Source organism: Rhinichthys klamathensis, unplaced genomic scaffold, assembly GCF_029890125.1.
Source record: "Rhinichthys klamathensis goyatoka isolate OS25496 unplaced genomic scaffold, OSU_Roscu_1.1 h1tg000356l_1, whole genome shotgun sequence".
NCBI classification, from domain to species: domain Eukaryota; kingdom Metazoa; phylum Chordata; class Actinopteri; order Cypriniformes; family Leuciscidae; genus Rhinichthys; species Rhinichthys klamathensis.
This window is the reverse complement of record NW_026606865.1, coordinates 149,852-163,962: the sequence shown is the minus strand read 5'-3', so window position 1 is coordinate 163,962 and position 14,111 is coordinate 149,852. Positions and strand designations below refer to the sequence as shown.

The window sequence follows — 14,111 nt, the reverse complement described above, 5'->3', positions numbered from 1 at the left end:
TTATACTATAGAATAGTCTTTCAAGCTATTGAATTTAAGAGTTATTTTCTGTGAAAATAACTAACAATGTAAAATTTTCTGCAAGGAATAAGTAATAAAGTATAATTATAAACGTACTATGAAAAGGGTTTAAGGGGTAAAAACAAAAGGCTAATACAGAAGTTTAGAGATGAATTTTGTGCAATAAACACTATTTCAAAATAAGTGAGTAATTGTTTCTTCATAGATGACAAAAGGAAGCAGCTGGGTGAAATACTGCCATTAAACCGAAAGTTCATTGTAAAGTTCCAGTTATAAAAAAGAAAGACCCCCCCCCCCCCCCCCCTCCCCTCCCCCTCCCCCTCCCCCTCCATTCTTGGTCACTGACTTTATTATTCAAAGAGATCTGAGTTTAATTAAGAATTGATATAAAAAATATTATTTGAAAAGCTAGATTAGAGTAGTCAACATTGGAAAGGGAGCATTAGGACCACGAAGACAGAATTGACTAGTAATTTGACACGCGATTGGAAAAGAGTTTTGCACAGTGTTCAATCATAGACAGTAAACACGTGTAGGTTGCGTCATCAGAGAGCGACCGCAGCATCAGAATGCTGACATGGCCGCGTCCGTGGAGCTGAGACTCACTTTATGGATCTGTTTTGTCTTTATTTTGGGGTTTTCTTCGGTCGCCGCGCTCATCGAGGGACTGTATTGCGGGACTCAGAGTTGCTATGACGTGCTTGGGGTTTCGCGCGAGTCCAGTAAAGCGGAGATCGGTCGCGCGTACCGTCAGCTGGCCCGAAAATACCACCCGGACCGGTACCAGCCCGGAGAGACCGGAGACACCCGCGACACCGCGCATCAAAAGTTTCTGCTCGTCGCTACCGCTTACGAGACACTCAAGGTAACGTTAACCCCGAATACAAGCGCCCGTTTGCATGCAGCACTCTTGAAATTGCGCTTAAGAAATCTAACATCTTCATTCCAATTGCGCGTAAAATTGAGGCTAGGTGGATATTCTAGAGTTTCATAATAGTCAGAATGCGCATTAAAGGGATAGTTCACCCAAAAATTTAAATTCTGTCATTGTCACTCACCCTGATCGTTACAAACCCGCCGTAAGACTTTCGATATTCGGAACACAAATGAAGATATTTTAATGAAATCTGAGAGATTTCTACCCCTCCATTGACAGCTACGCAACTACCACTTTGACGCTTCAAAAAGTTCATTAATAGATCGTAACTATTCCATATGAATTGAGTCCAAATTTTCTTAAGAGACTTGGTCACTTTATATGATGAACATACTGAATTTAGGCTTTTATTCACATTCAATCATTCATCAACATGCACATCAGCTGTGGTAAATGCAAGAGAACCAATGAAGTTCATTCTCGTTATCTTCCTCAAGAATCAATGAGGTTTGGTCTTGCACGTCAAGCGAACTTGCTTGAGCTTCAGTTTACCACAGCTGAAATCTGTTCATCGTTTAAACCGATCGTTTCTTGGACTAAAAAATTTGGACTAAACCACTAAATTCATATGGATTAGTTTTACGATCTCTTTATGAACTTTTTGAAGCTTCAACGTGGTAGTTGCGTAGCTGTCAATGGAGGGACAGAAAGCTCTCAGATTTCATCAAAAAGATCTTCATTTGTGTTCTGAAAATGAACGAAAGTCTTACGGGTTTGGAACGAAACGAGGACGAGTAATTAATGACAACATTTTAATTTTTGGGTGAACTATCCCTTTAAAACAGAAGTCTGCAACTTCGTAAAGTAGTGGTCACATTAGTGAAATTTCAGCAGCAAATCATATGACCAACTTCAACCCGATGTGAAATTTATGGTTGATCTTTTATATGTCTAAAAAAAAAGATTCCACACATTTAGGCAAATCCAGCTATCCACAAGAGTGAAGAAAACCTACTAGAAAACCGCAGCTCTTGAATACACTTTTGTTAATCTAAAGTACAGTCTAACCACAATGAAAACACCCCAAAGACATTTGAAATCTTATTAATAAGTTGTAACATCAGCATTATGCTTTCTCCCAAACTGAATCACCAATATAACATTCAAATGTAGCTCAGATGTCAGACATGTCCTTACCTACATTCACATATTGCTTTCCCTTGCTTATTTAAGACATGGTAAATAGCTTAATAGACTGTAAGATCTCTAATATTGTGATTTTCAGGATGAAGAGTTACGCAAGGACTATGACTACATGCTGGACCACCCAGAGGAATATTACAGCCACTACTACACCTACTACAGGAGAAGACTTGCTCCCAAAGTAGACGTTAGGATAGTGATTCTCGTAACTATTTGTGCAATCTCACTGTTTCAGGTAAGCTGATCACTTCCTCACTCAAAAAGCCAACATACTGACGAGTTTCTTCATCATCTTCCTTATTTTGCTGCTCTGAATAAGTTTAGATTCTGTAAATCTCAGAGACTCCAATTTTATGTGTATCATTTACAGACCCTCATGACGAAAAGCCAAAATAATGTGGGTTCGTCAGATCAGTTTGCAGATAAAAGCCAATACAATCGTCAACCATCTTGACTATTTGAATTGCGTCTTCTGAACGTCCTTCAGTTCTGACAGAGCTACACACAGGCACAATGACTTTTTGAAGATGTACAACAAATTTTAAATTTCACTAATTGGGTGCACAGCAACAAATGCAGTACAAATACTGGTCTTTACTAAAATTGCTGTGGATCCCAAACTTATAGAGATGTGGTGGCGGGATTGAACTATTATTACATTTTTTATTGGTTCAAAATAGAAATCATGATTCTGAATAGACAACTGATCAAAATAACATGTAATTTTCTAGAGATTCTGACAAAATGTTAAAGGAACACTCCACTTTTTTTGGAAATCCAACTCCCCTTGAGTTAAACAGTTGAGTTTTACCGTTTTTGAGTCCATTCAGCCGATCTCCGGGTCTGGCGGTAGCACTTTTAGCATAGCTTAGCATACATCATTGAATCTGATTAGACAGTTAGCATCTCTCTCAAAAAAATGACCAAAGAGTTTCGATATTTGTCCTATTCAAAACTTGCCTCTTCTGTAGTTACATCGTGAACTAAGACCGTAATGTTTTTACGGGTTTAAAATCGGGTTGAATGAATGATTCAACGACTCACTCATGAAGACTTCACTTGTGCTATTACTGGATGAATCTGCGTTTTTGAACATCTGAATGAACGATTCAATGACACTCATAAAGACTTGAATAAATGATTTGATGGCGAATACATTTTGTGAATAACTGTCACTTGTCGCCACCTACTGGTGTAACAATGTACTTGAAACATCTTTTATTTGAAGCTTCACCTTACTTTCAAAAGGTGATTTGCTCTATTTTGATCACTACCATAAACATCAGTGTTCATATCTGAACTATCAGGATTGTGGTCTATTCAAGGCAACAACAAAAAATAGACGTCTGATTTCATTTCATTGAATAAGCCTCTGTGTTTGTCTGATGGTTGATTTCATTTTGGCCTATACAAATGTTACTGAGTTGGTGTCTTAGTCAAATTAACAGCAATTACCAGAAACATTTAAAGGGATAGTTCACTTTGAAATAAATGTTTGGTATGTTTTAGCTTACCTCAAGGGCATCCAAGATGCAGGTGTCTTTGTGTCCACAGTAGTTTCAATTTTGATATCTTTAGGTCAAACCGTTCTTGTCTGTCAGTCATATAATGCAGGTCTATGGTCACCACCTCAAAGAGCATGCACAGAGAAGTCCAAATTAAACATGATTTAATGACTCGTAAATGTAAGTACACATTGATGGCCTAAGACACGAAACGAGCGGTTTGTGTGAGAAAACGAACAGTATTTTATATCGTTTTTACCTCTTGTAAACACAGCCACGTCCAAGTGATCTGAGGGCGCCGGCGCTTCGGTCTGCACAAGCGCCGGAAGTGATCTCTCGCGCGTGTGGATAATCGCACATGTTCAGTATGGGTTGCCATCCATCACTGATAAAACAGAATTGTTCTTTATTGTACCTAAGTTGAAAGTATGAATCCTTTATTGATTTGTCCTTGTCCTATGTTTATTGGTCTTTCTAAACTCTGGGTAAACTTGCTCATAATTTACCCCGGGTAAATGCCGTTGTCGTGTAAATGAACAGTCAAAACGCATAAAAACTGTTTACCCGGGGTACTTACATTTACGAGTCATTAAATCATGTTTAATTTGGACTTCTCTGTGCTGCTCTTTGAGGTGGTGACCATAGACCTGCATTATATGACTGACAGACAAGAACGGTTTGACCTAAAAATATCAAAATTGAAAATACTGTGGACACTAAGACACCTACATCTTGGATGCCCTTGAGGTAAGCTAAAACAAATCAAAAATTTATTTCAAAGTGAACTATCCTTTTAAAACTTAGGATTGAGTGTGGCAGCAATGTAATATGGCAAACAATGTTTTGTCCTTTTGAACTTTTGTAAAGGGATAGTTCACCCAGAAATGTAAATAGTCATACTTTTACTTACTCTCATGTCATTACTTATGTGTTAGTGGAGGAAGAGTTATGTTTAATAATTTACTAAGAGCTATATTTCATCCACCGCTCCAGTCCTGTAGGACATCTGGCTTTCAGGGTTTATCTCTAACCAAACAAACCTGAACTTTCTGTTTGACTAATGTTAGAGGTAACAACCTCCAGGACTGGTGTTTAACCCTCATCCTTACCTCAGGTCATTTGGACCCGAAAATCTTTTTTTTTATTTTTTATTTTTTTTAAAGGGGTCCAAGAGCCTAGGGCTTGTCGCACTTGAACCACGGATTTAAAAAAAATGGATTTGAGGAGTTTTGTGGTAAAAAAAGAAAGAAAAAAAAGTAACAAATCGTTCCCTTACGGGCCAATTTGATGAGTGGAATGCTTCAGTAAAACCTAAAAATGCTAAAACTTTACTAAAAAATTATCTTATAATGTCTACATGTGTATCTGAATGCATACTGAAGAGAAAATGCATTTAGGATCCAGCGGAACTGCTCATTTGCTCCATATAGAGCTATAAGGCCATCTAGTGGCAAGAGTTATGAAATATTATGTTATATTATTATTTTTCCACAAGAGGTCGGCAAAGACTCCCAATGTAAGATATTTTGAGCTGAATTAAAAGGGTTATGCATGAAATTGTGAGTTATTTTGAATTCAAGTTGAAAGAATGTGAGGAATGTGCTTAAATGACTATTTATTTATTATTTATTGATCAAATCTAGAAAATCTCCCAAAAAATTGTTAAAAAATACTATCAAAATGAAATAAAATAAGCTTTCTGAAACTTTTGTTAAGGTATAAAAAGATGTTACAAAGTGCGAGGGAAGGATGAGGGTTAAGAGCCCTGCCGTAGACTGAGGACAGTCGGAACATTAATATTTAGTATATGGATCATACACACAGCTGTTAGAGCCAGAACTGTCCATGTAACAAACAGATGTTTTAATTTGTTTGCAGTATTACAGCTGGTGGAGTAGCTACACAGAAGCCATCAACTACCTGATGACCGTTCCCAAATATCGCATCCAGGCCGCCGAACTGGCCAAGCAGCAAGGCCTCCTGAACAGAACCAAAGAGAAGGGGAAGAACCGGCGGTCCAAAGAGGAGATCCGCGAGGAAGAGGAGCAGATTATCCGAGACATCATCAAGAACAAGATCGACATCAAAGGTGGCTATCAGAAGCCCAACGTTTCTGACATTCTGCTGTGCAAGATCCTTCTGTTCCCGTACCATCTGTGCACCTTCGTGGCGTGGCACTGCTCCTGGTTCTACCGCTTCTCCATCCGTGGGGAGGAGTATGGGGACGAGGAGAGACTGTACATCATCCGCAAGAACATGAAGATGTCGCAGGCGCAGTTTGACAGTCTGGACAGCGGCCTGATAGAGACTTTCCTGAAGCAGAAGCTCTGGATCAAAGACAATTATGAGGTTTGGAGAAGATTTCTTTCATCTCGGACAGTTTAAGACTGATTCATATTTTTTTTAGCTCTTTGAAAGTTAACAAGTGCATCTTAAATGCCTTTTAAAACCCTTATTTAAAAGTCATAATGCATTTCTTCAGTTTTACATTATAGTTGCAATTCTGTTGTCAATTTATAAATCAAACTTATATTGACGTTTAATTACATTTTCAGCAGTTTTTCTATGGTTTAATTATTGAATAATGAATCAACCATGAGCGACACATCATAGAGTGTGAGGACATTGGTTTTTATTGAATTATTTTCATTGAGTTCTGTGTTCGCATTTACAGTGTATTTTAATGTAGTCTGAGAAAGTTAAATACACTCTAAAAAGAAGAAAAAAAATGCTAAACGTTTTCATCTATCTTTGAGTTATGAAACTGTTAAACCAACAAACTACTTTGAGTTAGAGGAACTAACACATTTTGTAGCATAAACAAAAAAAAAGTTCAACTATGCATTTAATTTAATTAAGATAATATAGACGCATGATGTTGGAAATGGGAATTTTCAATTCTTTAAACAGGGTATCCGCGGGGTCTTGAAAAGTATTAAAAGGTGATAAATCAATTTTGGGAAAATTAAGACCCTTAAAAAGTATTAAAAAGTCTTATCACGGCTTTATAAAGTCTTACATTTTGAAAGTATTTTTTCTGAATAAGCTGTCCAACAGTTTGAGTCCCAAAAACATCGTAAAAGTGTGTGAATTTAGTCATTTTTATTAAAAAAAACTTTGCTTTGATTTACTATCCCAGCCTATTTGATTTTTTTTTTTTTATCAGAGTGGTCTATAGTGTTTATCACAAACTAAAACTGTTAAGTTAAAAGTATCACTTATGTAAATGGTTACAGCTTGAAGTGGCGGTGAGGTATTAAAAAATATTGAGAAGGTCTTGAAAGTCTTGAAAAGGTATTAAAATTAACTTCAAGATTCCTGCATATACCCTGTTAAATGTTTAACATCTTTTGCTGCACATCAGAACTATAGTCTCTGGTGTTATTCATTGTGATGGATGATTTAGGGAATTTGGCTTTTGCGTTTCCTCATATTTACACTCCTGTGAAACAAGAACACATGGCTGGAGAAGTTCACCCTAATGTTATTGTAAATATGACTGGGAATATTCTTCAGAGATTTTACTCAAGACTTTCTAGGGTTGCCAATAAGTGTGACCAATAGTTAATTGGAGAAAAACATTTATTTAGTAATGTGATTTTTCACCACACTTTAATTTGATTTACTTCAATGGAAGGTGAGATTTTTGTGATAAAAAAGAAAGACCAAAAGTATAAATGATGCAGATTTATCTTTGTTCATATTTAGGACTATATATATATATATATATATACATGCATACATATGCATGTATATGTGTGTGTGTGTTTGTATAAATATATATACGGTATATATATATATATTATACACATACATACATTTTTTATATATATACCGGTATATATGCATACATATTATGCATGTATATGTATGTATGTATGTGTATATATTATACACATACATAAATTTTCATATATAAATATATATATATATATATATATATATATTAGGGCTGTCAAACGATTAATCACGATTAATCGCATCCAAAATAAAAGTTTGTGTTTACATAATATATGTGTGTGTACTGTTTATAATTATTTTGTATATAAATGGACACATGTATATATTTAAGAAAAATATGTTATTTATATATAAAATATACATTATATATAGGCTACATTCAGTCTATATACAGTATATACATGCAAATAATTATACACAGTACACACACATATTATGTAAACACAAACTTTTATTTTGGATGCGATTAATCGTGATTAATCGTTTGACAGCCCTATACATGTTATGCATGTATATGTATGTATATATGCGCATACATATATGTATGTATTTATGTTTGCATGCATATAAATGTGTGTGTGTGCCTTAGCACAGAGAACTTTAAAAGCTTTTAAAATTCCCATGTTTTTCTGTAAATAATTTAAAATGATTAAAAATCAGATCCCTCAGCCCTATTAAATATTCAGTATAGAAACATTCATAATTACGTCATTGATCAGTGATGAGCGTGTTTTTCATCATTAATCTGGAGTGTGTGGTGTTGTTAGTATGTGTGTGTTTAGGACCTCAGACAGACTGATGATACTGTGTGTTTGTGAAAGGCCTACCGAGAGGAGCAGGAGGAGGAGATGAAGATGAAGATGGCCACAGACTCGCGATGGAAACGCTACAGGCGCTGGATGAGGAGCGAGGGTCCCGGACGCATCACTTTCGCTGACGATTGACCACACACACACACACACACACAGTGCCGTCCCGTGTGTGTGTAATAACACTCGTTTACAATGGACTGGCGATGTGCACCTGATTCATAAGCCTGCCTTTTCTCATATGATATATAAGACTATAAAGGCGATTTGATTGTACCTATGGAGGATCATGTGACTTTTCCATGTGCATAAGAGGATCAATTGAGACCGTTTTTCGAATCATAAAGAAAAATAACCGTCTCAAAACATTGTGTGTTGTTTTACCAGGATGAATTTAATCACAGGCTAGAGAAACAGTGTTACAGTTTGCAAAATGCCTCATTTCAATCACTGTTTTTTCTGCTATAAATGTTACGTCTAATCCTATACTGTATCTCTAAGCCTTTTATTTGCATATATAAAGTCATATCTAATTGTTCCGTTACATGGTACTTCAATAAAGTTTTATAATTTAAGGTTTGGTTAGGAAGACTTTGTTGATGTCACCATAAAAAAAAAGGTTGTCATGCTGTAGATTAAGATGTCATCAGTAATTGATTATATTGTTCTCAGTGCATAACCACAGATCTCTCACCTAAAGACTTGTCATATGATATATATCATGCCTTCTATGAACGCTTGTAGTTCAAATTCAGTTCCTTTCAATGTTTTTCCATTTAGGATTCATTCTCCAGAAGGGACAACTATACTATTAAAAATATATTTTAGAAAGATGCACAGAAAGAGAACTTTTGAAGGTTGGTATTTTCTCATGCAATTTGAGTATTTCATGCAGTTTGGAATAAAAATAAGAGCTAAACTGAAATAAATAAATATAATTTGTATGTCGCTTTGGATAAAAGAGTGTGCACAGTCGGTGGTGACGTGACTTTTCTCGTTACAATAGTTTTTCTCGGATTAACGCACGGACCTACTGGGCACTTGCCCTCAAATTTATATTATTTTCAAATAATTATTATTGTTTATTTATTTTTTCAGTAAAATTCTGTTGTATATTGTGGAACAATGTGATTTTTTTTTGGTGGAAGAGCAGGTATTGTATACTGTGCCCTTAATGAATTCATACGAATTGGGCAACTCGTAAAATATTATGATAAAATAAAACGATTTAGCAAAAATAAAATAAAAATCGAAAAATGTGGTGAATTTGAGACATCCGTGCCCAGACTGCCTTACCAACAACATGTGCATTACTGTAAACACGAGTCTGCATTATTTTCCACGGTGGACGCAGCCCACATGCTATTGAAACACAACCTTTTACTTATAAATTGTAGTAATAGACCGTTGTACCCAGAATATGAGTGCACAGTTCCAGTCCCGGCGCCGTGGGCGGGCATTGGGGGGCCTGGCCCGCCCTGTGAGTCACTAGTGCCCGCCCTGAGCGAGTCTCTCCCTTCACCAACTCCACTTCAAGTCCCACCAGTCCTTGCTTGTTTGCACAATATCTTTTTTATCAATAGGCTACTGTTATCAAAAGTTATCCTTTTGAATATACATAACTCCTGAATAAAAATAAAAATGTGTTTGGTCTGATTTTTTTCTAATTGTAAACGTGTTGATTGGTTTGTCGATAGAGAGCGCGGAAATGCATGTGATAGCGGTCTTATTAAGCGAGTCATTCATTCAAACGTTTCGTTCAAACGCCATAGAGAAATGCACATTTCATACGGATTACATGAGCAGGGAGCAGTCTGTAGTCTGTTTTCTTTCGTGAACTGTTCTGTTTAAAAGTAGACATGTCTGTGAGGCGGGCTACCTTATACGCCTACACGAGTTTCGGTTCAATTGCGACGAGCTCCAGTTCACGCGCTGGCGCCTCCGGTTCGTCATTATCGTCTGCTATATTTACTTCTTATTTATTAAATCCCTCCAGGCAATTGGTTGATGAAATATTGATTAAAATTAAGATACAATTAATACAAAACGAAATTCACTTTAAAGAAAGGTTTTGCTTTCTGTTTGATGTCTCTGTGAAAGTTTTAAAGCATGTTTTAGTGCCGCTTTCAGAGCGCTCACGTCCGTAACATTGTTTTTTCCTCATAAATGCGAACACGAAAAATAAAATGAAACGAATATTTTATGCTCTATGGAGACTACTGTTAGCCTACTCATAATTTGTATTCTGAATACGTAATACGTTGTATTACTTTGAATGAGTGTTTATGCTTTCGAGGTTTTTAAATAAGCTTGATATGTGTTTGGGAAGATGTTTATGTTTTGTTGACATGTCGAGTTTTTTCGGTATTATATTTCGTTTTTTTGGCTAAACAGCACAAGACTTTAATTAAGTAGGCTAACGTTAGCCATTCTGTTTGTGCTGCGTGATTTAAAGAAAAGTGCGCTCTTGCTCACACGATCAGCATGGTGATCTTGTGTTTTCTCCTAAATAAAAGCTCAAAGGTTTATTTCTTACAAGTGAAGAAATTAGGACAAAAGTAGTGTAATTTTCCTATTCTATAGCTTAATATAAAATACGATGTAATGTAGACTGAGACTATAACAATATGTTTGAGCCCTCTTTAGGTATACAAGTCAATGCTTTTTCTTTGTTCAATGTGCACAGTTCATGGGTCGAAGCCGGTTGAAGCTCTTAATTTTGAGCTCTCAATGTGCACCAGATTGATGCATTTAAACTTAAAATGTACCAAATTTTCTTGCGGGCAGTGGCGGTTCTAGCCCATTTCAACTGGGGGGGCCAAGCTGGGGCCAGTTGTACTGTTAAAGGGGCCAGTTACATTTAGACCTTATTGTTGTCATATAATTTTCTGCACTGCTGCAGGCATTAACAGGGAAAATACCGTGTTTATAATCATTCAACAATGTATTTGCATTTCCATTATATTTTTACATTTGCATTACATATTCAGTATTAGTCACAGTAACTGTAATAGACATGATGTCCTTCTTTCTCTTCATTTTGAGAACTATAGAGCAAAAGCAATGGGGACCAAGAAGCTTATTAATTCATTTACTGAAAATAACTGACTTGATATGTCTAACCGTTTACAGGGTTCCTGCACACTTTTTAGAGTCCAATTTAAGGCTTTTTAAGACCTAAAGAAATCAAAATTAATACCGTACATTAGAGGTGTGCAATATTGACAAAAATATATTTCAACATTTTCAACATTTTGTTAATAATTAGATAATATTTTACTGATTGTGTTTTTGTGCTGGTGCCATGGCTGGTTTAGGCCTGTTGTTGACAGCTGACTCACGAAGATATTCCTATTTTTCATATTCTATGCAGTGGTCGATTCACAGCAGTGACAGAAATACATTTTTTAATTAAGGGGCAATATTTGCCACCTTAAATTGATTTCCAGGGGCATTTTCACCTATATATGGACATTTTTTCTAAACTTATTTAGAGTTATGCATCACCTTTTATGTCAAATACTAACATTCAAATTATACAGTAATTATACTTATTTATACAATAATACTTAATTATACAATAATTATACAGTACCACTGTTACCAGTCAAATTAATTAATTCAATCAAAATCCATCTTTGCAGTGCAGAGGTGACACAGAAGTGGCATTAATATATTTACACTCCATTTACAATTGCATAAATAAAGCTATGAGATTTTTTTCAAATCAATATTTAAATATGAAATTATTTCTAAGTTTAACTTTTTAATTAAAGGATACTTTAAATATGAAACTAAAACCGCCAGTAGGCGGCGGCAAGTCCCTGTAAGAGGGATTCATTCATTCAAACGATTTGTTCAAACGGCCGATTTATTCGGGAAAGAAGCAAGTGATTCGTTCAAAACGCGGATTTCAGTCAAGAAATCATCGCTGTGTTGCATTGAGACTCACTACGGTTTCATTATGAAATTCTAGTCGGCGAAATAAAGGGAAAACAAACAATATTGACAATATTGTGTCTAAAAAGTAACTCCCAATGTTAACTTATTGTTAATTTAACTGTTGTATAACATAAATATCACAGTTGCAATTGTGCACGGGAAAACGGCACTCTTGCTGATGTGATATTCTAATATAAGAACATAATATGATATAAATATAAGACAAAAACTAATTTGGGGACATAGCCTACCTATGAACTGCACACAGTAGTGAAAGGACGATAGACAAATGCTATGTCAGCTCACAGTGCCTCGTACATACCGTGAAACTTCAAATAATAGCCGAGTCCCGAATAGACACCTGTCTCTTTTACACGCCTGGTGTGGCGACAGGTTTGGGTACATAAAGGCCGGTCTCAAATAGAAGCCGGGTCTGTTTTTAGTTTCGGGTTGTATTTTATCTTCTAAAACCCGTCAGAGCGTCCGCTTGCTGCGCTTGACAGTGCATAACGAGCAGAGAGAGAGAGAGAGCGCCCCGGCCGCGCGCGCGCACTCACCTCTTCAAACATTCTGCCGCGATTCCCGCGAATGTGATGCGAATTGTCACGTGAAAATGCAAATCCACAAAGATAGAAAAATAAAAAAATAATACACATACAACGATAGCAAAAAACAGTTTTGTAAAAATTATTTCAAACTCCACATTTAGGGGGGCCACAAGGGGGGCCAAGCTTTTTGTCACAGGGGCACTGGCCCCCCTGGCCCCCCCTCTAGAACCGCCACTGCTTGCGGGGGAGAATGCCCCCGAACCCCCCTAGGGACAGAGGTCCACACAACATGCCCAATTTTTTTTTCAATAATAATTCACAGCACCCACTGATGACCTGAAAACACCTCTCAAACCTACTTAAAAAATTAAATCGAAATTTGCGGAGGCAGTGTGTAAACGTACCTTTAGCGTCAGTGGCCTATTATATAATTATTATGCTCTATCGATTATTGCATAGTATCATAATCGATTCTGTTATGATGCAATGAGGTTGTTTTCATTTGTGCCCCCCTGAAAAAAATGAATGCCCGTCCGTGAATTTGTGTCTGGCGCCGGGTCTGCACAGTTCAGAGATGGGACGATGTTGGGGTTTGCTGTGATCCAGATCACCACTTGAGGTCACTATTGCGATAATCAGAAAGTCATTTTGAATGAAGGAGAGAGTCTGAAACCATAATGTCTCGAGTCAAAACCTAAGTGGCCACTGTACAGTGCTGGTCAGAATTATTTGGTAAATATGATCAAAGATGGCTGTAAAAAATAAATCTGCATTGTTTATCCTTTTGATATATATATATATATATATATATATATATATATATATATATATATATATTTTTTTTTTTATGCAAAAATCTAACCTTTTATTGAAGTAAAAGAATTGAAAGTGGCGGGAAAAAACACGTTATGAAATAAATGTTTTTCTCCAAAACACATTGGGAACAATTTTGTCCCCTTTTATTAAATACTTTTTGCAACCTGCTTTTGCTGGGACTGGGATCATAGATAGTGGGCTGGCCATTGTAGAAGCTTGGTTTAAAATAAAAATTTGGTTTCAACTTATTTCTATAGTCCACTTTAGACATTCTACTAACTATAAGTAACTTTTCAACTACATGTCAACTCTTAGAGTATTAGTAGACTGTTAGGTTAGGGTTAGGTGTTAGGGATACGGGTTAGGAGAATAAGTTGACTTGTAGTTGCCAAGTTACTTATAGTCAGTAATGTCTGTTGGGGGAGCATTAAAATAAAGTGTTAGCAGATATTAAAGGGTTAGTTCACCCAAAAATTAGTTAGAATTTTTTGAAGCATCGAAAATACATTTTGGTCCAAAAAACATAAAAACTATGCCTTTATTCAGCATTGTATTGTCTTCCGGTTCTGTTGTGGATCCGCGTTCAGTGCCGCCGCTGACGTGTGTCTGGTGTGTGTGTGTGTGTGTGTGTGTGTGTGTGTGTGTATTC

At 36.3% G+C, this 14,111-nt stretch overlaps 1 protein-coding gene across 1 annotated transcript; it reads left to right on the top strand.

The window, feature by feature from the left end:
* The first annotated feature begins 559 nt into the window (after positions 1–559).
* dnajc25 (DnaJ (Hsp40) homolog, subfamily C, member 25) lies at positions 560–8,495 on the top strand. The gene is made up of 4 exons (XM_056232826.1): positions 560–886; positions 2,184–2,336; positions 5,485–5,955; positions 8,169–8,495. The coding sequence occupies exons 1-4, from the start codon at positions 599–601 to the stop codon at positions 8,289–8,291; spliced, it is 1,035 nt and encodes a 344-aa protein (XP_056088801.1). The 5' UTR covers positions 560–598; the 3' UTR covers positions 8,292–8,495.
* The last annotated feature ends 5,616 nt before the right edge of the window (positions 8,496–14,111 follow it).

Coding starts and splice junctions, on each gene's coding strand:
- dnajc25 (XM_056232826.1), top strand. CDS start 599: ATGGCCGCGTCCGTGGAGCTGAGACTCACTTTATGGATCTGTTTTGTC. Junction 2,337..5,484: donor GTGCAATCTCACTGTTTCAG/GTAAGCTGATCA, acceptor ATTTGTTTGCAG/TATTACAGCTGGTGGAGTAG. Junction 5,956..8,168: donor GGATCAAAGACAATTATGAG/GTTTGGAGAAGA, acceptor TGTTTGTGAAAG/GCCTACCGAGAGGAGCAGGA.